At 43.3% G+C, this 26,272-nt stretch overlaps 1 protein-coding gene across 1 annotated transcript; it reads right to left on the bottom strand.

Moving 5' to 3' along the window:
* Positions 1-373: 373 nt before the first annotated feature.
* Positions 374-25,536, bottom strand: LOC133451310 (polyunsaturated fatty acid lipoxygenase ALOX15B-like). The gene is made up of 10 exons (XM_061730277.1): positions 25,503-25,536; positions 24,404-24,549; positions 24,151-24,291; positions 21,524-21,724; positions 21,008-21,094; positions 20,756-20,925; positions 3,470-3,591; positions 2,720-2,820; positions 2,169-2,339; positions 374-813 (listed from the first exon to the last, which is right to left on the bottom strand). The coding sequence occupies exons 1-10, from the start codon at positions 25,534-25,536 to the stop codon at positions 634-636; spliced, it is 1,353 nt and encodes a 450-aa protein (XP_061586261.1). The 3' UTR covers positions 374-633.
* Between the last annotated feature and the right edge of the window lie 736 nt (positions 25,537-26,272).

Here is a 26,272-nt window from a genome sequence, read left to right as displayed (position 1 = left end):
TCATTTATTGTTCCGCGTTAAATCGACGCAGAGCCTACGCCGTAGGGTTCAGCGTATGGTGCGCGTCGCAGCGTAACCCTACGCCGTAGGCTCTGCGTCGGTGTAACGCGGAACCATAAATCAGCCTTTATGGTGCGCTGGAGAGGAGGCAGGGAGCTGGGTGGAGGGGGCGGTGATTTAGCGGGCCGTTACGTAACGGCCCGCCACCAAACCACATGCGCCGTTTTTGCACAGTTATGCGGAAAATCCCAGAAAGCACACAATACACTGAATGTTAAAAGTTCGTTGTTTTTTGGGTGTAATTGATGTCAAGACACCCAACAAAACACAAAAAATCAAGAAAAATGTGTTTTTCATGTCACAATCCCTTTAATGAAACTAAAAATTCCAACTGAAAACACCCTTGAAGCAGCTGCTAATCAAAAAGATCTGCTTCAAATTTGATTATGTTTTGTTCAGAACTGTGAGAATATGATGCGATTAAATCACTTTTACACAGCTGCATTAATGCACTTGTATGCAGCCTGATCAGCATTCAAAGATCATAAAAAGCATTTTCCCTCCACCAAAGTATCAATTAAAATCAGACTCTTGGTCTCTTCTCCGAGTACAACGAACAGCTGACGCTGAGATTCAAATGCTCACGCTGTTTTCCATCACCAATGGGTCCAGGTAGTTGTATTTTATCTCCATGTTCTTGTTTCGGTCGTTGATTTCGGTGCTTAACTTCTTAAGCTCTCGTTGGAAGGCTCTTATCTTCAATCGGGAACATTCTTCGGTGAATTGTTTCTGCGGGTAGTCACCAAGATGGACCTGCAGAGGTTAAAAACACTTTTAGTTTGTCTTCTACAAGCGTTTATCAGCAGATAATCTTAAAGGTCCCCGTAGTCGCTCTTGTCTCATCAGGTGGACCCTGCAACGTTGTTTCTAAACTAAATCTTAAGTGACAGTGGTGACTGATTGGATGTTGAGTACATGTGAACAAGACAAGACTTGAAATGTATCATCTTCATGTGTCTAAAACTAGTGAAACATGAACATGAAAGGCCTACTGCCCTATTGGTTAGCATGTGATTACCTTAGCTGGAGTTCAACAAAATGCCACTTAAACCAGAAACATCTTGATTCAAAGCTGCAGCTCAACTGGACTTTAATGTGACCGCAGTGTTACAATGTCAGGTTCAGCTGATCTGTAGTAAACCATATCTGAGGATGAAGTCTTCAGGACATCTAATGATTCTGTCAGTAGGTGTGAAAGGAGGCACCAAAATGCCCTGTGACCATGTGTCTACTCCCTGGACCTGGTGCACCAGGAAACATTACTGCTCCTCCTGAATCTTTTAGAGAGGTCTGAATTAGAGGTCACTCAGGACAGAAGCCTGATTTAAGGTTCTGCATTAAACCAACGCAGAACCTACGCCCTTGCCGTGACGCCGTCGTGAACCCTTCATCTTCTCCGTCACTCCATTTCTCCGCGGTGCAGTACCCCCCAGAGCGCTAGTTGATACTTTGTTTAGCTTCCGGCTTTTCCGGTCACAGTGAATCAAAGAGATAAGGACAATTATTGTGGTCTGGGTGTTGGGAAGGTTCTGATTGGATAGGGGGGCGGACCGGAAGTTACGTCTACCGGAAGAAAAACAAACTTAGCCGCTACAACTTTGAAAAGTTCACAATTTTTATGCTTCCTGCCATCTGTTCTTTTAATTATTTCCAGGTCCTCCAAGCTATTTATCAAATAAATGGTCTCTGCTCTTGACCAGCGTTTACTGCGTGCTGCCATCTTGAAACTTTGTTTGGAATACCAGCCCAGCGCGGAATATAAGCGTCATGGAGACAGACGGGGGAGGGAATGAGCAGAAAGAAAGACCGGAATTAATTTAAAGAGGAATGAGTGTATACATGATCACGGAATTATTCTATTCGGATTTAAAGTCGGAAAAAAACTACTTCAAGCCACTTACTTCGGAATTAAGTTTAATTTGGAATGGCCATTTTCATTCGGAATTAGGCTTTACATGGTAATTTTTACTCATCTTAAATTGGATTTAATTTTAATTCTGAATTAAAGAGGAATTAAACTTCCCATGTAAACGCACTGATTGTGGTGTATTAGAACCTCAACATTATGTTCAGTTGCAGACATTTTTCATGAGGTCTTGATGACTTACCGCATCACCAAATGTATTGCTGAGCAGCCAAACAGTAGACATGGCATTAACTGTTGTTTCCATGTTGGGGAATGTGGCCAGAATTCTTTTTTGAGTCACTTCCCCCTTTGTGGTTGGTGGCGGCAGCTGCAGGCTGCTGGGGCCGTTGGGCATCCAGCCGTAGAAGTCATACTGCAGTGAACCAAGACAGGTAACATTAACTGGTGATCCATTTTCCAAGTTTCCATGTTGACGCAGTAGCTTATTATCCCAGCTTAAACCAGCCATCTGAAGTACTTTTATTAGTTTGTGTGTATTTAAAGGCTGGAAATGCTCTCAGCACAAAACAAACAAACAACGCAGTTGTCAGAAAAAGTATGAAACCCAGTCCCTGAGGGCCAATGCCCCTGAAGCTTTAGAGGTTTTCCCTGCTCCTGCACCTGAATCAGATGCATTGTTCAGCATTGTTCTGCAGCCTCCAGGACCAGAAGTAGAAACACTGATGAAGATTAATCTGTTTGTTCCTCAGACAACTGAAACATTCAACGTCTGGGTAAAATAGAGAGATTCACCTGTCCAGTGTTCACAGCCGAATGCTGAGCAGAGCAAGTGTACATCACCATGGTAACGAACTTGACCAAATCAGGCAGACTCTCAAATTTGTCTGGAATTCCTAATAATAATAATAAAAAATGCATTAGTTAAAGACATTCATGTGAGTACATTAAAGGTATTCTATGCAACAAATCCCTGATCCCTGATCAGCTAGCAAGATCTAAGCCCCGCCCATTCGGTCCGAATGATATGGATTGGTCCAGGTCCAGGAAGGGAAAGAACCAATCAGATGTCTTCATTCTAAACCACGCCTCCCCCGCCCTGTCCCATGCGCGCACTCGCTTCCAGCCCCCGTGTCCACTTCTCACGGGTCCTCCTGGGCTCACAGTGTCCCAATGTAACCCCCCCCCCCCCCTCCCTGCCACGGACCCCAGTATATAGATATTATGTAGTTATTTCCAGAGCAGCTCGGTCCCGCTGTGTGTGACCGGGGAGCGGGAGCCGTTAGTCCGCTGCTGCTGCTGCACGTGAACAGCCGCAGCCGTGAAAAGCTGCAGCAGCTCCGGCTCGGAAGCTGTATGGGGTCCGTGGGGATGTAGGCGTCTCACGGCGAGAGCGGAGAGCGCCGGTGCACGGCACGGCAGCGCGCTTAGAGGAAGCGCCACTTTCAAATATTGCTAGCTCTAGGAAGTTGCATAGAATAATTTTAATGGTGTGTAGTCTATGAAGTGAACCTAAAGCCTTGCGACCATCATGAATTCACCCACCATGCTCTTTACAAGAAAGGAATCCATGTTTGAAGATGTCCAAAATCCAGTTCTGCACTTCACAGTCTTGCTTGACCTGATTGTCATCTTTGTAGTAGAGGCCGAGCATTTCCTCCACAAACCTTTAAAAAACAAAAATACAATGAGTAAAATAGATTTCCACGCCTGTTGGAGGACACATGTAATGTGATGTCACTGGATGCTGCCGTCGCAACACTCAGGTCAGGTCAATTCAGTTCACTTTAGCAGAAACAGCTGAATGTTCAAAAGGCATAAATGGGAGGACTCGTCTGATTGAATCTGAACTTTAGTTTGGTAATCGGAATCCAAATATTTTTAGGGGAGTATGAACACTTCCTGTAAGATAAGAGGGCCATTCTTCAACATGCATACTTGTTTGTTGTTGTTGCCAAAGTAACATTTCAATTCTCAAGCCCAGATCTGGTCTCATAAGGGCCTAAATCCACGTTTTAACTTTAAATATTTTAATCAAATACAATACAAAGCTGACATCAGCCCACTTAATCGAAAATAAAAAAAAAATAAAAAGTATAATTCTTCAACTTGCAAGTGTTTGCACTTCTGAAAAGTAGAAAAGCCACAGCTAACAAGTGCCTTTTCAGTTTCTGGCAGGATATTGATGAATGTCCTCAATATTGAATTCTATTGATTTGGATTCTACTCTACTTTTATTATGACGCTGAAGTCGTTCTTTGATTCACCATAAAACTAAATGAAACCTAAAAGAAACCTTTTTTCAAATTGTGAAAACACAACAACTGTTGTTTTTTGTAATGGACCACATTCTACTAGGTCCCAGCAATCGAAAAACAATTTGCAATTCATCAACCCATTATTTTGACTAAAGGCGATCAATCATCAACTATGTAATTTGTATTACCGGATTGATTCAAAATATTAAAAAAGGAGAGAAATCTGTTTGTCTGTTAGTAACCTTGTTTTGTAAATCATCTTTTTCCCTTTATGGAGGTTGGACAGCTATTCGTTTGTGGTGCTGAGTGACCTGGTTTTAGTTCTTAACATAACAATTATCCATCTTTTGTGGATTCATTATCAGTATTAGAGTTTAGCAATCTTGAAGTAGGCTAGTGTATGAACATCTCATTCTCATCTTAAACCTACTTTTTGGTAAAATAAAATCTGATTTTAGCCCAAACCTCCATAATATATCAGGACTTCCTGGGCATAAGAATGCCTGGTACAGTGGAACCAAGAAAATCGTTTCAAGCTAGTTGCAGTACCTGTGTCAGCAGCTTCCAGGTGTGGAATTAACCGGTAAGTGATAGCCTTTGTTTGTACACCCGATACCCACGTTGTCATTCCATTGAATAGGCGCATTATCAATGATATCATGCCATATCTACCAGTAGGTTCTGGTAGATTGATATCACCCATTTTTAAGGCTGACATAATGTTAGTGTATGTGCTGTGACGTTACTGGCCCACCAGTAGGTTCTGGTAGATTGATATCACCCATTTTTAAGGCTGACATAATGTTATTGTATTTGCTGTCACGTGACCCAACCCAGTCTCATATAAAAACGTACCCTGGCTACGTTGGTCCAAAGTGCAAAAACGTAGAGGGGTTACAATATTAGCCCTTGAAATGTATAACTGTTACATTTTTCTAGCGCTTGAAATGTATAACTGTTACATTTTTCTGCCTATTCGTTTTGCGTCCAAGTCACGTGACTTTTAAGATTCTGGCCGTGATACCAACAAACACTGTGGACATTTTTCATTTTTGAGTGAAAAAAATCTATATTTTGAGTTAACAAACACGGTGGACATTTTTCATTTTTGAGTGAAAAAAATCTATATTTTGAGTTAGTTTCTGCATAGAAATGCGTTTTGATTACATTTCTAGCAATATATAAATGTAGATAATCTCTTGCTTGCTCGTGGTTGCAACGTTTTTTTTCAGATCTCGTCAGAATAATGTAAAACTGGAACGTTTTAATAACGTGAAATGGTTACATTTTTGGTTGCTGGACACGCTGTGAAAAAAAATCTATATTTTGAGTTAGTTTCTGCATAGAAATGCGTTTTGATTACATTTCTAGCAATACATATTTCACTTTCATAATATTCACTCAGTAAATGTATATAATCTCTTGCTTGCTCGTGGTTGCAAGGTTTTTTCAGATCTCGTCAGAATAATGTAAAACTGGAACGTTTTAATAACGTGAAATGGTTACATTTTTGGTTGCTGGACACGCTGGGAAACAAATCAATATTTTGAGTTAGTTTCTGCATAGACATGCGTTTTGATTACATTTCTAGCAATACATATTTCACTTTCATAATATTCACTCAGTAAATGTATATAATCTCTTGCTTGCTCGTGGTTGCAAGGTTTTTTCAGATCTCGTCAAAATAATGTAAAACTGGAACGTTTTAATAACGTGAAATGGTTACATTTTTGGTTGCTGGACACGCTGTGAAAAAAAATCTATATTTTGAGTTAGTTTCTGCATAGAAATGCGTTTTGATTACATTTCTAGCAATACATATTTCACTTTCATAATATTCACTCAGTAAATGTATATAATCTCTTGCTTGCTCGTGGTTGCAAGGTTTTTTCAGATCTCGTCAGAATAATGTAAAACTGGAACGTTTTAATAACGTGAAATGGTTACATTTTTGGTTGCTGGACACGCTGGGAAACAAATCAATATTTTGAGTTAGTTTCTGCATAGACATGCGTTTTGATTACATTTCTAGCAATACATATTTCACTTTCATAATATTCACTCAGTAAATGTATATAATCTCTTGCTTGCTCGTGGTTGCAAGGTTTTTTCAGATCTCGTCAAAATAATGTAAAACTGGAACGTTTTAATAACGTGAAATGGTTACATTTTTGGTTGCTGGACACGCTGTGAAAAAATCAATATTTTAAGTTAGTTTCTGCATAGAAATGCGTTTTGATTACATTTCTAGCAATACATATTTCACTTTCATAATATTCACTCAGTAAATGTATATAATCTCTTGCTTTCTCGTGGTTGCAAGGTTTTTTCAGATCTCGTCAGAATAATGTAAAACGAAAGTTACGCCTGTAACTACGGTTCTATGAGTCCCGGATGACCGCCAGGCGGTGCTGTAAGCACTGGATATCTCCCCCTCGCGCATGCGCATGTCGAGTACAATACCAACAATGTCACGTCACCCGTGACCCCTGCATGACCCCCGGAAGGGTATATCTTCCGGCGTCAGCATGGGATCGGCTCCTAGAATCTTCTCGCGAGAGCACGAGGATTCGGAGTGACCGGCAGGCCTGGCGGTCATCCGGGACTCATAGAACCGTAGTTACAGGCGTAACTTTCGTTCTATTTCGTCCCTACTGACCGCCAGGCGGTGCTGTAAGCACTGGATGACGAATACCAACAATGTCACATAGAATCCCGGTCACATACCACACTGATCAGGGGCAGAAGGACCCGGGAGTAGAACCACGCCCAATGGTTGGGGAGTGGCGACATTGATCCGGTAAAACCTGGAGAACGTGTCTGGCGACGTCCACGAAGTCGCGGTGCAGATGTCCTCCAGAGGCACCCCCTGCAGGGCAGCCAAGAAGCTGCGACGCTTCTGGCCGAGTGGCACCTCACCCCCACTGGTAAGGGGCGGCCACTGGCCCTGTGGGCGCGCTCGACGGTGACCACCACCCAGTGGGACGGCGCTGTCCAGAAACAGCACGCCCCCTGTTGGGGCCACCATGGCAGAGAACAAGCTGCTCCGACCGTCGCACAGGCGCGGTAGCATAAGCAGCAAGGGCCCGTACGGGGCACAAAGGGCTCGGCCCACTCTCTGCAGGACCTAGGGCAGGAACGCCACGTTCGGCCACAACATAGCCCCTGAGCTGACTGACAGGGCATGTAACTCATCGACTCGCCGATGTCATGGCGAGGAGAAAAGCTATCTCCGTAGAGAGCCACTTCAGGCCCACCCGGGCCAAGGGCCCAAAAGGGTGGAGAAGAGAGGGCACCTAGCACCATGGGCAGGTCCCACACTGCTCGGGGGTTTATATACATGTTTATGTTCAGGTTCTCTGGAAAGCGTCTAGAGACAACATCTGTTGTATTAGACGCTATATAAAAATCGAATGGAATCGAAAACTGGGGCCTTTGGGCTCCTCGGGGGGGGCAGCCTCAGAGCCCCCCTGAGAAAGAGAAACCAGCCCGTGGCACCCCACGGTGGCATTCTCAACCAGGGCATGTTGCGATGAAATGACCGCCACATACACCCTTAAAGTGGACTGAGCACGGCCACCATCCAGGAGGGACCGAAGGGACCCCAGGATCGTGGCCACGGGGCAAAGAACAGGGTCCTCTGCCCCGTCTGCACACCAGGCAGAGAATCTCCCCCACTCGCACTCATACCAGAGGCGGGTGGGAGGCACATGGGCATTCGAGATGCCAGCCCTGACGGGTTCAGGACAGCTTGACAACAATGGGTCGGGCGCCGCAGCGGCCAGACTCAGAGCCAAAAGCGACGGGGTCGGGGTGCAAAACCTGAATCCCCGGCTGGAAAAGACGGTCCCTCTGGGGGGCGTCATGTTGTGTCGCAGCAGAGCCCCCGCAGCAGTGGAAACTATGTTTCCCCGGTCGGAAGGGGGCCACCAAGAGGAGCCCGTGAGCCCTCTGGAGGACCCTCTGCAAAGGCGGCTTGCGCCGGGAGAGGAAGTCCGTCACCCGGTTCCCGTCTCCAGGCAGGAACATCGCCCGAAGGCCGGGCAGGCGAGAAGCTGTCCACGCTAGGAGGCCCCGGGACACCTGCAGCAGCTGTGCAGAGTCGGGGCCCCCCCTGTTGGCCGATCAAGGAACAGTGGACACACTGTCCGACCGACCCGGCACGTGCCTCCCCCACAGGAGTTGCAAAAAATGTTAGTGTGAAGTGCAGAGCCCAGAGCTCCAGCACGTTGATGTGGCCCGTGCGGACCCGGGAGGACTACTGATGACAGCCTCCCGGCAGGGAGGGGACAGCGCCTAAGGGCACACCCCTCAGCCGGAATGTCCCGCCTTTCCAGGGTGCAAGGGTATAGACACACACCCGCGAACCCTGACCAGCCTGCGCCCGTGCCTCTTGGCATCCAGGCGAGGCTGTCCAGCCACATTGCAGGGGGCGTAGCGACAGCAGGCCCAAAGGTATAAGAGGGGCAAGGGTTGCCATCACGCACCTGGTAAAAAAAATCCTCGGTGACAGGGAGAGCCCGCACAGGAGCACCCTGAACCGACAACGGTGGCCCCGGTAGGCTAGCCCCCGGAACCACCGGTGACGTGCCGCGACCGGCACGTGAAACAAGCGCCCTGTAGGTCCACAGTTGCAAACCACTTCCTCCTGACCTACGCAGAGCATCTGCTGTGGTCAAGCCTCCGGAAGGGCAGGACCTTCATGTATTCGTCGAGGTCCCTCAAGTCCAAGATGGGACGACGTCCGTCGCCTCTCTTGCTGATGAGAAAGTAGCTCAAGTAGAACCCCCAGGCCGCGGCGGGGGGTCCACCGGCATGATGGCGCTCTTGGCCAGTAGGGCGGGCAACACCTGAGCCCAAGCCGGAATGTTTGCCGGGTCTCTGACGATGGTCATCTCAACCCGGCCGGAGATAGGAGGCCGGTGTCGGAACAGCAATACGTACCCCTGGGCTAGGGTGGAACCCACCCGGGCCCCAATGAGCAGGCAGCCCAGTAACCGAGCTGCTGCCGGAAAAGTAGCTGACGACCGGCTCCGTGGCCTTAGCGCCGTCTCCCCCGGGCTCCGGACGTCCCGGGGGGGCGACGGTCGGGATCAACGCCCCGACGCTGGTGGGACGGTCCGCGCACAGGGGGGGCGAAAGTCACCAGCAGGCTGACTCACAGACCGCTGAAAGCCGCGCCGGCCGCCGTGGGCAGGCGGCCGGGGGCGAGGCCCGGGGGCCGTTGAAGGGCCTCCCGGTGTACAGGAGGCGGCCGCACCCCTGTGAAGGTACACCAGCCGCTGCCTGGTCTCATCAGCCAGGGCGGTGCGGTTCAGAGCTTCCAGGGCAGTTGCCCCAAACAGCTCCCCCGGTTCTGCCGGTGCCTGACGAAGAACCCTACGAGCAGTCTCCGTCAGGGGTGACTGCGCCAGTCAGACATGACGGCGCGTGTGCACCAGGGTGGACATCAGCCGCCCCAGTTCCCTCGTTCGGGAGGCAAAAAGCCTGTAGGGATATGTCACACATGTCCTGTGTGGAATCACCCACCTGTGCATCCTGCAGGGAGGTGGAGAGAGCCAGTAGCAGATGAAAAAAGGGTGTTCCCCAGCCGGCCGATGCGTGCCGCTGTTTCATAAGCCTTACGAATATGCCCATCAGTAACCCTACTCTGGGTAGAGGGGCACTTGGGATCTGGCTTCAGAGCCTCATCAGGAGCCACTATCAGTGCTGCAATGGAGGGCTCGATGGGGGGGGGGGGGGGGGCATGTGGTGGAGACCAGCCACAGCAGCGTCCTCCATCGCCGTCAGAGCACGGTCATCAGCCGGCTGTGACATCTCTCCAGCATGAGTGCAGCTCCCTCAAAAAAAATCCGACGAAGACGGAATGTGAATTCCACCGGAGAAGGATTGCGCCTGTGGAAGGCGCTAGAGGCCACCTCCGCACGCGGTGCATTCGGCTGCAAGTGTGCCAGGGCTGCTCAGGGCCGAGGCACGACATGCAGAGGTCCTGGTCATCCGCAGGGTCCAGGGCGGCCATGCATCCTGGGCATGAACGCTCCATCACAGCGACCGGTGGGAGAGGGAGCGGACACGCCGCCGTCACCACGGATGTGCTGGCAGGAGAGAGGAGCGGACACGCTGACGTTCACACTAATGTGTCGGTGGGAGCGGTCACGCTGCCGTCACCACGGATGTGCCGGTGGGAGAGGGGAGCGGACGCGCTGTAGTCACCACGTAGGTGTCGGTGGGAGAGGGGAGCGGAAACGCTGCCGTCACCACAGCGAGCACGCTGCCGTCACCACCAATATGAAGGCGGGAGAGGGGAGGGCCACGCTACCGTCAGCACGGATGTGTCAGTGGGAGAGGGGAGCGGAAACGCTGCCGTCACCACAGCGAGCACGCTGCCGTCACCACCAATATGCAGGTGGGAGAGGGGAGCAGCCACGCTCCCGTCAATACGGGTGTGTCAGTGGGAGAGGGGAGCGGAAACGCTGCCGTCACCACAGCGAGCACGCTGCCGTCACCACCGATATGCAGGTGGGAGAGGGGAGCAGCCACGCTACCGTCAATACGGGTGTGTCAGTGGGAGAGGGGAGCGGAAACGCTGCCGTCACCACAGCGAGCACGCTGCCGTCACCACCGATATGCAGGTGGGAGAGGGGAGCAGCCACGCTACCGTCAATACGGGTGTGTCAGTGGGAGAGGGGAGCGGAAATGCTGCCGTCACCACAGCGAGCACGCTGCCATCACCGCCAATATGCAGGCGGGAGAGGGGAGGGCCACGCTGCCGTCACCACGGCTATGAGAAAAGGCAAAAATAGGCGTCTTTACTCAAAAAGAAGAGAACAATCCTCTTTCGTTTCTTTCCTTTTTTTTTTTTTTTTTTTTCAAAAAAAGAAAAAAATAATCAGCAAGGAAAAAACAATGTCACATCAATAAAGTGGGAGAGGGAGCGAAACGCTGCCGTCACCACAAATGAGCCGGTGGGAGAGGGGCGTGGCCTTCACCACGGCTGTAAGAAAGACCAAAAGAGGTGTCTGTGTTGTTTTTTTCAAAAGAAAAAAATAATCTACAAGAAAAAAATAATGTCACATTAATAAAGTGGGAGAGGGAGCGAAACGCTGCCGTCACCACAAATGAGCCGGTGGGAGAGGGGCGTGGCCTTCACCACGGCTGTAAGAAAGACCAAAAAAGGTGTTTGTATTGTTTTTTCAAAAGAAGAAACTAATCAGCAAAGGAAAAAACAATGTCACATTAATAAAGTGGGAGAGGGAGCGAAACGCTGCCGTCACCACAAATGAGCCGGTGGGAGAGGGGCGTGGCCTTCACCACGGCTGTAAGAAAGACCAAAAAAGGTGTTTGTATTGTTTTTTCAAAAGAAAAAAATAATCCTTTTCTGTCTTCTTTTTTTTCCTTTTTTTTTCTCAAAAGAAAAAAATAATCTGCAAGGAAAAAATAATGTTGTCACATTAATAAGTGGGGAGAGAAAGCGAAACGCTGTCTCCCTGCGCAGATTGTGATCAGGTGTCAGGCGCAGCTTGACAGCTTACCTTCTGTCAGCTGGGCAGGGGGGCGGGGCGGGGAGACGCCGCCGCAACCCGACACCATCAATACCGCGCCGGCCACAGCTCCTTGGAGGACGAAAAAAAAATCGTTACTCCTACCTGAATGGCACGAAGCTGCACAGGGCCGGCGGGTTTCTTAGGGAGGAAAGAAGAAGCTTCAAAAAGCTCCTATTTCCGTCCTGTACTTCAGACGCGCGATGCGAGAAGAAATAAGGAGCCGATCCCATGCTGACGCCGGAAGATATACCCTTCCGGGGGTCATGCAGGGGTCACGGGTGACGTGACATTGTTGGTATTGTACTCGACATGCGCATGCGCGAGGGGGAGATATCCAGTGCTTACAGCACCGCCTGGCGGTCAGTAGGGACGAAATAGAACTGGAACGTTTTAATAACGTGAAATGGTTACATCTTTTGTTGCTGGACACGCTGGGAATAAAATCAATATTGTGAGTTAGTTTCTGCATAGAAATGCGTTTTGATTACATTTCTAGCAATACATATTTCACTTTCATAATATTCACTCAGTAAATGTATATAATCTCTTGCTTGCTCGTGGTTGCAAGGTTTTTTCAGATCTCGTCAGAATAATGTAAAACTGGAACGTTTTAATAACGTGAAATGGTTACATTTTTGGTTGCTGGACATGCTGGGAAACAAATCAATATTTTGAGTTAGTTTCTGCATAGAAATGCGTTTTGATTACATTTCTAGCAATACATATTTCACTTTCATAATATTCACTCAGTAAATGTATATAATCTCTTGCTTGCTTGTGGTTACAAGGTTTTTTCAGATCTCGTCAGAATAATGTAAAACTGGAACGTTTTAATAACGTGAAATGGTTACATTTTTGGTTGCTGGACACGCTGTGAAAAAAATCAATATTTTGAGTTAGTTTCTGCATAGAAATGCGTTTTGATTACATTTCTAGCAATACATATTTCACTTTCATAATATTCACTCAGTAAATGTATATAATCTCTTGCTTTCTCGTGGTTGCAAGGTTTTTTCAGATCTCGTCAGAATAATGTAAAACTGGAACGTTTTAATAACGTGAAATGGTTACATCTTTTGTTGCTGGACACGCTGGGAATAAAATCAATATTGTGAGTTAGTTTCTGCATAGAAATGCGTTTTGATTACATTTCTAGCAATACATATTTCACTTTCATAATATTCACTCAGTAAATGTATATAATCTCTTGCTTGCTCGTGGTTGCAAGGTTTTTTCAGATCTCGTCAGAATAATGTAAAACTGGAACTTTTTGATAACGTGAAATGGTTACATTTTTGGTTGCTGGACAGGCTGTGAAAAAAATCAATATTTTGAGTTAGTTTCTGCATAGAAATGCGTTTTGATTACATTTCTAGCAATACATATTTCAATTTCATAATATTCACTCAGTAAATGTATATAATCTCTTGCTTTCGCGTGGTTGCAAGGTTTTTTCAGATCTCGTCAGAATAATGTAAAACTGGAACGTTTTAATAACGTGAAATGGTTACATTTTTGGTTGCTGGACACGCTGGGAATAAAATCAATATTGTGAGTTAGTTTCTGCATAGAAATGCGTTTTGATTATATTTCTAGCAATACATATTTCACTTTCATAATATTCACTCAATAAATGTAGATAATCTCTTGCTTGCTCTGGTTGCAAGGTTTTTTCAGATCTCGTCAGAATAATGTAAAACTGGAACTTTTTAATAACGTGAAATCGTTACATTTTTTTGTTGCTGGACAGTGCTGTGAAAAAAAAAATCAATATCTTGAGTTAGTTTCTGCATATTAATGCGTTTTGATTACATTTCTAGCAATACATATTTCAATTTCATAATATTCACTCAATGTACACAATCTCTTGCTTGCTCTGGTTGCAAGATTTTTTCAGATTTCATCAGAATACCCTGGCTACGGTGGTCCAAAGTGCAAAAACGTAGAGGGGTTACAATATTCAACCCAGTCTCACAGGAAAACTTGGTACAGGCTACATTTGTCCACATTGCAAAACGTGGCCAATGTTACGATTTGCCCTCCTAAAACGTGAGATGTGAACGCGTTCCGTGGCTCATTCATTTTAATAGGTTTCGTTAGGTTTCGTTTCTGTCACGTGATTTTCAAGTTTTCGGCTGTGGAGGAAAAATAAAATTGCTGCCATTTCTTTGATTCTCGGTCTAAATTGCAATATTTTAAGATAGTTTCGCCATGAAAAGCAGATTTTATCATATTCATAGCAAGAAATATATTTTGGTTATTTTACCCTCATTTAATGGATCTTATTGACGGAAATGTATGAACCATGTGCTTGTTTTACTTCCTTTGAGTAATAAAACCACCAATTCTCTTGCATGGCCCCGTTATTAAAATATATGCCAGGCCCAGTGCTTAATTTCTAAAGTGGGAGGTCCCGGAGCGCAGACGATGAGTGGCTCCGGTGCGAGAGAAAAAAAACACACACACACACACACACACACTGTTGAACTGTCCGTTTTGACGTTAACGGCGATTTTCACAATGATATCTGCAACATTTCTTAAGGCAAAAACACCACTGTATCATTGTTAATTACACAACATTAGTGGGTTAATTTCCTGCACACCAATTTTCATGTTTTTCCCTTCGATTGTGAGAAAAAAAAGTTGTTTCACGCTGAGAGCATCATGCCAGCCAATCAGAATCCTGGAAAAAACATCAACAAATGACACGTGTGACTTCCAGCCTGATTTATGGTTCCGCGTTACACCAACGCAGAGCCTACGGCGGAAGTGATACTAGTAGCTGATTGGCCGATATGTGATCATCATCATCATCATCATCATCATCATCATCATCATCATCATCATCATCATCATCATCACCATCCTTATCATCATCTTTATCATCACCTTCATCGCCTTCATTGCCTTCATCATCACCTTCATCATCATCACCACCATCATCATCATCATCATCACCATCACCATCATCATCATCATCATCATCATCATCATCATCACCATCATCACCACCATCACCTTCATCATCATCATCATCATCATCATCATCACCATCATCATCATCATCATCATCGCTACCACCATCATCATCATCACCATCACCATCATCATCATCATCATCAGTCAAGTCAAATTTCACGTGCGAGGTCCCGTTCATCGCTGCTTGCAGCTTTAATTTATATATAACTATTTTAACATTTCCAAACACAAAAACACGAAAGTGTCCTTGATAATTCAATAATACAATAGGTTCATTTTAAGGACATCCGTTTTAATTAGTTCTCCTTCGATTATGAGATGTTATTAATGCTCAGTAGACACAGGAGGTTTGTTATGTATTGTTATGAGGCCTATTTCGTGTCTATTTTTGAACAATTCACTAATGCTTTGAGCTAGGAAGCTGAAATTCTAGACTCTGTATCAAGAGGTGACTTTCATCCACTGTGCAGATTTTCAGATCTGTGTGATCTTCGGAAGTGTCAAAGGTCACCGCATCTGTTGCTTTTCGGCCTGCTAAGACTATTTTGTGTCTTTTTTTGCATAGTTCACTAACGCTTTGAGCTAGGAAGCCGAAGTTCTAGTCTCTGTATCAGGAGGTGACTTTCATCCACTGTGCAGATTTTCAGATCTCTGTGACCTTCGGAAGTGTCAAAGGTCACCGCGTCTGTTGCTTTTCGGCCTGTTAAGACTATTTCGTGTCTTATTTTGCATAGTTCACTAACGCTTTGAGCTAGGAAGCTGAAATTCTAGACTCTGTATCAGGGGGTGACTTTCATCCACTGTGCAGATTTTCAGATCTCTGTGACCTTCGGAAGTGTCAAAGGTCACCGCGTCTGTTGCTTTTCGGCCTGCTAAGACTATTTCGTGTCTTTTTTTGCATAGTTCACTAACGCTTTGAGCTAGGAAGCCAAAATTCTAGACTCTGTATCAGGAGGTGACTTTCATCCACTGTGCAGATTTTCAGATCTGTGTGACCTTTGGAAGTGTCAAAGGTCACTGCGTCTGTTGCTTTTCGGCCTGCTAAGACTATTTTGTGTCTTTTTTTGGATAGTTCACTAACGCTTTGAGCTAGGAAGCTGAAATTCTAGACTCTGTATCAGGAGGTGACTCTCACCCACTGTGCCAGACCCATGCAACCTTCGGAAGTGCCAAAGGTCACTCAGATTTCTATGACTTCTGCAACAGTGTTTCCTCTAAAACGTTCTGGCTGGTTAGGAGGGTTCAGAAACCTCTAGCTCTGAGAGCCTCCTGACTAATGGAACAGGGCCTATTTTGTGTCTTTTTTTGCATAGTTCACTAACACCTTTAGCTAGGAGTCTGAATTTTTTATATGTTGTTTGGGGGCATCCCCTGATCAGACAGACGTTAGTTTGGTGCAGATCAGACCTGTACTTTTTGATGGGTGGGGCTTTGAAACGTCACCTTTTCCAACATTCGAACGGACACCGTTGCCACAATATTTGACCAAACCAAGTAAAACTTGACCTGTGGCCTCCATATGGGGCTTAAATTGGGCTTGCCAAGTCTCAACTCTGTAAACCCTCTGCAATGCCAACTAGCTCTGTGGAAGTCGTACAGCCACGAGACCAAAAGATCCTAGCAAAGGGCCTTCTGCATTGCAACATAGTCTAAAATCAGTCTCCCAGCTCAAAGCGTTAGTGAATTATTCAAAAAACACACAAATAAGGCACGAAAAAGGCACCACACACGGTGACCTTTGGCACTTCCGAAGGTCGCATGGGTCTGGACCTCGGCACAGTGGATGAGAGTCACCTCCTGATACAGAGTCTAGAATTTCAGCTTCCTAGCTCAAAGCGTTAGTGAACTATGCAAAAAAAGACACAAAATAGTCTTAGCAGGCCGAAAAGCAACAGACGCGGTGACCTTTGACACTTCCGAAGGTCACACAGATCTGAAAATCCGCACAGTGGATGAAAGTCACCTCCTGATACAGAGTCTAGAATTTCAGCTTCCTAGCTCAAAGTGAACTGTTCAAAAGTAGACACGAAATAGGCCTCATAACAATACATAACAAATCTCCTGTGCCTACTGAGCATTAATAACATCTCATACAACTAATTAAAACGGATGTCCTTAACATGAACCTATTGTATTATTGAATTATCAAGGACACTTTCGTGTTTTTGTGTTTAGAAATGTTAAAATAGTTATATATGAATACAAATATAAATTAAAGCTGCAAGCAGCGATGAACGGGACCTCACGCGTGCAATTTGACTTGGATGATGATGATGGTGATGATGATGATGATGATGATGATGATGATGATGATGATGATGGTGGTGGTGGCGTTGATGATGATGATGATGATGATGATGATGATGGTGATGATGATGATGATGATGATGATGATGAAGGCGATGAAGGCGATGAAGGCGATGAAGGTGATGATAAAGATGATGATAAGGATGGTGATGATGATGATGATGATGATGATGATGATGGTGGTGGCGATGATGATGATGATGATGATGATGGTGATGATGATGATGATGATGGTGGTGATGATGATGAAGGCGATGAAGGCGATGAAGGTGATGATAAAGATGATGATAAGGATGGTGATGATGATGATGATGATGATGATGATGATGATGATGATGATGATGATCACATATCGGCCAATCAGCTACTAGTATCACTTCCGCCGTAGGCTCTGCGTTGGTGTAACGCGGAACCATAAATCAGGCTGGAAGTTACACGTGTCATTTGTTGATGTTTTTTCCAGGATTCTGATTGGCTGGCATGATGCTCTCAGTGTGAAACAACTCTTTTTTTTCTCACAATCGAAGGGAAAAACATGAAAATTGGTGTGCAGGAAATTAACCCACTAATGTTGTGTAATTAACAATGATACAGTGGTGTTTTTGCCTTAAGAAATGTTGCAGATATCATTGTGAAAATCGACGTTAACGTCAAAACGGACAGTTCAACAGTGTTTGTGTGTGTGTGTGTGTGTTTTTCTTTTCTCTCGCACCGGAGCCACTCATCGTCTGCGCTCCGGGACCTCCCACTTTAGAAATTAAGCACTGGGCCTGGCATATATTTTAATAACGGGGCCATGCAAGAGAATTGGTGGTTTTATTACTCAAAGGAAGTAAAACAAGCACATGGTTCATACATTTCCGTCAATAAGATCCATTAAATGAGGGTAAAATAACCAAAATATATTTCTTGCTATGAATATAATAAAATCTGCTTTTCATGGCGAAACTATCTTAAAATATTGCAATTTAGACCGAGAATCAAAGAAATGGCAGCAATTTTATTTTTCCTCCACAGCCGAAAACTTGAAAGTCACGTGACAGAAACGAAACCTAACGAAACCTATTAAAATGAATGAGCCACGGAACGCGTTCACATCTCACGTTTTAGGAGGGCAAATCATAACATTGGCCATGTTTCGCAATGTGGACAAATGTAGCCTGTACCACGTTTTCCTGTGAGACTGGGTTGAATATTGTAACCCCTCTACGTTTTTGCACTTTGGACCACCGTAGCCAGGGTATTCTGACGAAATCTGAAAAAATCTTGCAACCAGAGCAAGCAAGAGATTGTGTACATTGAGTGAATATTATGAAATTGAAATATGTATTGCTAGAAATGTAATCAAAACGCATTAATATGCAGAAACTAACTCAAGATATTGATTTTTTTTTTCACAGCACTGTCCAGCAACAAAAAAATTTAACGATTTCACGTTATTAAAAAGTTCCAGTTTTACATTATTCTGACGAGATCTGAAAAAACCTTGCAACCAGAGCAAGCAAGAGATTATCTACATTTACTGAGTGAATATTATGAAATTGAAATATGTATTGCTAGAAATGTAATCAAAACGCATTTCTATGCAGAAACTAACTCACAATATTGATTTTATTCCCAGCGTGTCCAGCAACCAAAAATGTAACCATTTCACGTTATTAAAACGTTCCAGTTTTACATTATTCTGACGAGATCTGAAAAAACCTTGCAACCACGAGCAAGCAAGAGATTATATACATTTACTGAGTGAATATTATGAAAGTGAAATATGTATTGCTAGAAATGTAATCAAAACGCATTTCTATGCAGAAACTAACTCACAATATTGATTTTATTCCCAGCGTGTCCAGCAACAAAAAATGTAACCATTTCACGATATTAAAACGTTCCAGTTTTACATTATTCTGACGAGATCTGAAAAAACCTTGCAACCACGAGCAAGCAAGAGATTATATACATTTACTGAGTGAATATTATGAAAGTGAAATATGTATTGCTAGAAATGTAATCAAAACGCATTTCTATGCAGAAACTAACTCAAAATATTGATTTTTTTCACAGCGTGTCCAGCAACCAAAAATGTAACCATTTCACGTTATTAAAACGTTCCAGTTTTACATTATTCTGACGAGATCTGAAAAAACCTTGCAACCACGAGCAAGCAAAAGATTATATACATTTACTGAGTGAATATTATGAAAGTGAAATATGTATTGCTAGAAATGTAATCAAAACGCATTTCTATGCAGAAACTAACTCAAAATATTGATTTTTTTTCACAGCGTGTCCAGCAACCAAAAATGTAACCATTTCACGTTATTAAAACGTTCCAGTTTTACATTATTCTGACGAGATCTGAAAAAAACGTTGCAACCACGAGCAAGCAAGAGATTATCTACATTTATATATTGCTAGAAATGTAATCAAAACGCATTTCTATGCAGAAACTAACTCAAAATATAGATTTTTTTCACTCAAAAATGAAAAATGTCCACCGTGTTTGTTAACTCAAAATATAGATTTTTTTCACTCAAAAATGAAAAATGTCCACTGTGTTTGTTGGTATCACGGCCAGAATCTTAAAAGTCACGTGACTTGGACGCAAAACGAATAGGCAGAAAAATGTAACAGTTATACATTTCAAGCGCTAGAAAAATGTAACAGTTATACATTTCAAGGGCTAATATTGTAACCCCTCTACGTTTTTGCACTTTGGACCAACGTAGCCAGGGTACGTTTTTATATGAGACTGGTTGGGTCACGTGACAGCAAATACAATAACATTATGTCAGCCTTAAAAATGGGTGATATCAATCTACCAGAACCTACTGGTGGGCCAGTAACGTCACAGCACATACACTAACATTATGTCAGCCTTAAAAATGGGTGATATCAATCTACCAGAACCTACTGGTAGGCCAGTAGGTGGCCTACTGCCCTAAAGATATGGCATGATATCACTGATAATGCGCCTATTCAATGGAATGACAACGTGGGTATCGGGTGGTTTGTATTAGTACATTCTCACTTTCCTCAACATTTAGAGTAATTAGGGCAGTCGTGGCTCACCGAATTTCCTGATTCCCACATGTCAAAGTCAAATTAAACAGTAAGCCTACAAATTGAGAAGCTGATCTGTTAATACAATACACCTTCTGTAATATGTTATAAAATAACTCCTTTTACATGAAAAGAAGACCTTTTCCATTCTTTCTCCTTTCATCAAATGAAAATTCAGAAAAGGATGGTGGTGTCCTCAACTGAGATATCTGTTTAGATAGTTGAAGTACTTCAAGTACCAAGACATTAACCTTTCCCATTTTATCCAAGCCTTCACTTTTTAATAATGAAAGAAGGATAATGTGTTTTTTTTTCCTCTGTCAGACTTAAAAATGGAAAAGTTAAGAAAAGTTCCTGGGGATTGTGGATGTGGTTCTGTCCCCAAATGCTCAGGATTAGGAATTGAGTGGAAGCCGTACTGATCTGGATTGTATCTAACTGCATTTACACTGAAGCTGTTAAGTCTGTCCGGAGAAGACTTCTGTTGGGAATGGGCTTTGTACTGATAATCTGAAGTAAATTAACTCATAGGAACCCAGACCCATTTCTACTGGGGTTACCTAACACAGACCAAGTGGACTGTGTACAACCTTTGCAGTGCATTTAGTAGCAGTGTGACACCTTTATCACCATTGGTCCTTATGGGTTAACGTGTTTCTGAGTAGAAACTGTGTGTAGGACCTGTGGATGATGTCCCAGAGCTTCTCTCCATCCTCCTTGTAGTAGAAGTTTGGCACATCCTCCAGCCCACGATCCTTGATGTCATCTTTTATGCAGAGGGACCTGTACGTCAGTGTTTCGAGGGATCTCCTCAAGATGGTCAACATGCCTTCTCCACCAGAAGCTGCAAACTGGACAGTTCAATCTCCTTTAGACGCTTTGCATGACATTGGAAAGGGAAACACTGTTGGAATCAGAGTCATGCTTTGATACCTTGGTGAAGGTTCCATCTTTAGATATGAGAGACTTTCGAGCTTCACTGTTGATGAACAAAGTGTAGCGAAAGTGTGGAATGAGAAGCTGGAAGAGAGAAGAAACATCTCATTATTTTCTCTAACTGTTTAGGACGTGTTACTTTTACAGTACTGAGAAAAAAAAGTCCTAAGAAGCCTCTCAGAAGTTTTCATGTTTTATCAAAGGTTAAATGACCCTTTGTGTTTATTTTCCAGTCTCTTTATCAGTATGACAACAAAATAAAATGCTAATATCAGAAATAGACCAAAATATACATGTACAAAATCAAATCAAATCAAACTTCAGAACGAGTCCCAGACTGAACTCTTTCTAGGGACACAGTCCCAAACATAAAACAAGAAGGTCATTCAAACATTGCTAGAACCAGACTGGAATGCCAACAGTTGTGTATGTGTTGTGTTTGTGTGCTTTTTGTGTCCTTGTACGGGTTACAGAGAAATAATCAGAACATCACGTTTCGTCAGCTGTAGGTACCTTGTACAAAGGATGCACCATGGGAAGGTTTCGCTTCAGTGACACTGCAAAAACGTCAGCCAGCAGGTGAGTGCTCAGCAGGTGACTGTTGAGTTCATGCAGGTTGAAATCTGCACTTCGCACAAAGATCTTTGCCAACAGCCAGTCGCTACGATCGGTGGGACGAAAGACAGGATTGTCCTGTCCTGGAGTCTGCTTCAGCTGCAGAGGAAATGACAGCGGGGACATAGTTCTGGTTAAGACTGAGGTGGACCGACGGAGAGTGTTTTTTTTACTACAGGTTTGTCTTTCTTGGCTGATCACTAACAGGGAATTTCCCATGAAACCTCTCAGCGTGGTGATAGAAGCAGCAACTATTAAACTTCCCAGACATGTTGGGCACACATGCTGAAGACTTGTTGAGACGAAAGCTTTGCCTGTTTGGTTTTCACAGGTCACTATGCTTCACACGTGTTTGTGCGCTGCTGGTGAAATCTATCTGTGAAAGCCAGGGGTGGAAAGTAACAAAGTACATTTACTCACGTTACTGTAATTGAGTACTTTTTAGGAGTAATTTGTAATTTTCTAAGTAGTTTTTGAAATATGTAATTTTTACTTTTACTCGAGTACATTTTGACCCAAGTATTTTACTTTGCTACATTTGAACCCCCTCACGTTACTGAGTACAAAATTTATGGTGAAAAAATTAAATGCGGGCAGAAACAAGCCACGAAAACAACCAAAACCCTTGGAAGACTTATTCGCATTCAAACACACAAAAGGCAACAACATTATAATGCAGTGTAAAATGTGCCTGCCCGGCAGAGCGGAGCTTTCAGCATTCAAGACTTCAACATCTAAAAAAATGTACTCGAACAAGTGTGGATGTGTACTTTAATACGCCTCCAAGTTGATTAATTTGATTTGTGACTCATCCTTTTTTTTGCATTAAATAACTGAAAGTAACTTTTACTCAAATTACATTTTAAATGAAGTACTTTAGTACTTTTACTCGAGTAAATTTTTAGATGAGTACTTTTACTTTTACTTTGAGTAGGATTTAAGCAAAGTAAAGATACTTTTACTCAATTACAATTTTTCAGTACTTTTTCCACCTCTGGTGAAAGCACCCTAAATTGTATAATTCTACTGAGAGTTCCTGCTGAAGGAAACACCTACTGAGTTCCTGCTGAAGGAAACACCTACTGAGGGCTCCTGCTGCTGTAGTTTGAATCTACAAGCTGCTGAATTATGGGGTTGATTGGTACTCCCCACATTTGTTTTATCTTCTTTCAGGCTTAATCTAATTTCTCGACTTTTGGCTTGTTGTGCTGCGACATGCCCAGGGATGGAGCTGTTTTACACCGTTGAGGCAGAATTAAATTCCAAACATTCACAGCTACCACCTATACACGAATCCGGCGACCGGTTTGTGTGCGCCGCCATCTTGCGGCGGCGCCATTGCTGCGGTGGCAGGTGTCAATCTGCCACCGCAGCGCTGTTATTGTAACCTGGCGCTACAGCATCATTATAGCTGGATTGATGATGTTAGACAGTGGCCTTCCATAAATAATGAAGGTATCTTAAATTAATGCTGATGTTAATTTATAAATAATGATTTGTTTGAGCGATAAGCAGGAAAGAATAGAGGAATAGGGAGATAAGGGAGTGTATGATTAAACACTGTAATATAGCTCTCTCCACCTCCTCTCCTTACGAGGCACGTCTGCACAATTAAATATTACCTGTGTATGTTTTGTTTAATTTTAGGTATCCAAGAATATTTTATTGATCGCCTGGCGTCCGATGACGAAAAAAAACGCAATTACAGGTCTCTAATTGAAGGGCAGAACTATCTCAGCTCCGGATGATACAGAATACATACATACATAACCCCAATCTGCAGATAAAACTAGTTTGTTGAGGAAAAAATATTAACTCTATTTGTAGCTGCAGAAGAAAAAAATAATCTCACGAGGAAAAGAAAAATATTGCTCACGCCTCTTCAGCATAAAAAAAAAGAAAAGATAAGTAAGAGTAATAAAAAAGATGTACTGTATGTTGTACTATTATACTAATTTATTGAAACACATGGCGAGTCAAACATTTACCAAAGCAGCTGCCAACACTAAACAAGGTAGTAAGACGTGGGTTGTGCAGAACTGCGGCAGTAAATCCTCATCGGAGCTCCATTCTTTAGTAGGGATTTCATGAACCCAAACCGTTAATAATCATTATTTTCTCCATATACCGCTCCCTGGCTTCCTTTTTTAAGGTATCCAGGTAAATTCCAGTTCCTTTCCAGCAGTTTAACATCTTTTTTTGCGTTCCGTCTGTTCACTTGGTGAAACAGAAAAGTAGTTTTTAAAGTCCATCCCTTCTTCATTCACTATCAAAACAAATGCACGTGACGGGACAGGAGTGTTCCGATGATACAAATACATTAAGAGAGCCTGGCAGGGAGCGGAGTAATAGATCCATACGTATATATGTCTATGGGCTGGAGCGGAGGAGCGCAGCCGCCACCGCAGTAATGGCGGCCGCTCGACTTCCGGGTTTCGCCGGATTCGTCTATAAGCATCGCTACTCATGTCTTAGATTTTCTTGTTGCAGGAAGCGTCTCAGTCATATTTGAACTGTTGTCTCACCTGAATGGCGATGGGCTTCATTTTTCCACCATCCAAGCGGAGCAGAACAAGAGGAGCCGCCAAGTACTGCTTCTTCTCATTGATGGTGTTTGTTTCCACTCCGTCCAAAATCTTGTAGTCACACAGGAAAATGTTTCCATTCTGTTGGGAATTTCAGGAAGAATAACACATGATTTGATGCAGAGGCAGACATGAACCTGTAAGGGGTTCTACATGGACAGTGTCAGTCTCATTAGCCTCAGTTTCTACGTACCTTTATCTCCTCCTGGAACAACACATTACTGCACACAGGAAAGTTTTCAGGCAAGGCTTTACAACGTTGGATCAGCCTGGGGTTGATGCCATTTAGAAACTGGTAGCCAAAGAAGTCATCATCCTTCCAGTGGTCACGGACATAATCTGAAGAAAGAACTTTTTACTCTTCTGCTTTTATATTTGGACTAGAGCTGTCAGCTTAGCGCGTTAATTAGATTAATTAATTACACTGCTAATTAACGCATTATGAAAATTAACGCAATTAATTATGAGTGGCGAAATGCGTGAGCATTTTAAATTTGTCCCATTGAGGGAGCCGTAGTTCACTTGGCAGTAACAGGTCACTTCCCTCCTGCTGCTGGTCAAACTAACAAAGCAGTGACAGACCTGGACGACTCAGGGGAGACTCAGCAAATCTTTGCTAGGGCCTTTGAATGGCAAGTTTATGTATAAAAAGAAAGAAGACAGGACTATCAACAAGAACGTGGTGATTTGTACATTTTGTAAAAAATAATTTTCCTATCACCGGAGCTGCTCCAGCCTGAATTATCATTTAAACGCTAAACAAGTTCCACTGTAAACGTTACAGGTACTAGTACTTGAATCGCTGTATTGAGTCAGCTTTAGTTTTAATTTTGAATTGAGTCTGCTTAAGTGTCTATTTGAGACTCAGCCTTATTTTATTTCTGAATTTGATTTATTTAACTGTATTTGTATTATATTTGTGAATATTGCACCTAGCCTAATTGGTTTGCTGATGTGCTTGAACTTTTTCTTTTGAAATTCATTTATGAAACACTTCACCAATAAAAATGTGGATTTCAAATCTTCTCTTCTCAGTGTATTCAATTGATTAGTCATGCACTGCAATTTTAATGTCCTAGAATTCGAATTCTTTATTTGGGGACCTTTAGCAGATATGAGATTAAAATGTGATTAATTAGATTAATTAATGATAAATACTGTAATTAATTAGATTATTTTTTTTAATCGCCTGACAGCACTATTAGTAATATCAAAAATCCTATCACAGTACAAGACGCAGTCACATTAATGGAACAGTACCAGAAACGCGAGTCCCTGGCTTCTCATGATACTTGGATTCGATATCACTGATAGAAGTCCACTCATCCTTGCCCCAGTACCATTGTTTCAGTCTCCGCCATAGAGAGCTATAAAAGAAGAATTCAGTGATTTGATTACTTTAATTAAAAAATGTTCACAAGTGTGTAGTTGTATAGTAGTTTCTTACGCTGTGAAATTGTGAATGTAATATGAAAAGTATGTGTATCCTGTTTCTATTTTCCTGCTCCGGGAGTATTGGTCATCATAAGGCAGCGAAGAGGGGCCATCAGCCTCCATCCCGTAAGGAATTCCTTCCTCATCTTGACCCCAGCTGAGACAATCAGAGAAGTGCAGTTTTAACAGAGTCTGCAGGATTCTGTATGTTTGTATAGATGCTGAGCCGATGCGACTGAATAACAACAACATATTTTGAGCTTTTATTCAAACAAGGATGAAGGTTTTTAGATCTTCCAGCTTGTTTGTTGGAGCTGAACATCTTCTAAAACCTAAAATATACATTCTTTGATGGGTTTGATGATTGTTGCTATGTTAAAAATAAGTGAAGTATAGAGATAATGATAGATGTTTAATGTGAAACTCTCAAGAGGAGGAATGTAGGAAGAGAGGACGTGGACTTAATTAAAACTGATGTTAAAGTGTTCAAGGTCTCACAATAAATACTAAGTTATTTTATAGTTACAACCTCAGGTCTTCACTCATTTCTCTCACAGTCACTGATTTAGTCTTTTTCCATAGTTGTTGTTAATATTCCACAAACTGGATTGATGGAAAACAGCGAAGC

This window comes from Cololabis saira, chromosome 9 (genome assembly GCF_033807715.1).
Source record: "Cololabis saira isolate AMF1-May2022 chromosome 9, fColSai1.1, whole genome shotgun sequence".
NCBI lineage: Eukaryota > Metazoa > Chordata > Actinopteri > Beloniformes > Belonidae > Cololabis > Cololabis saira.
This window is presented reverse-complemented; position numbering and strand designations above follow the sequence as displayed.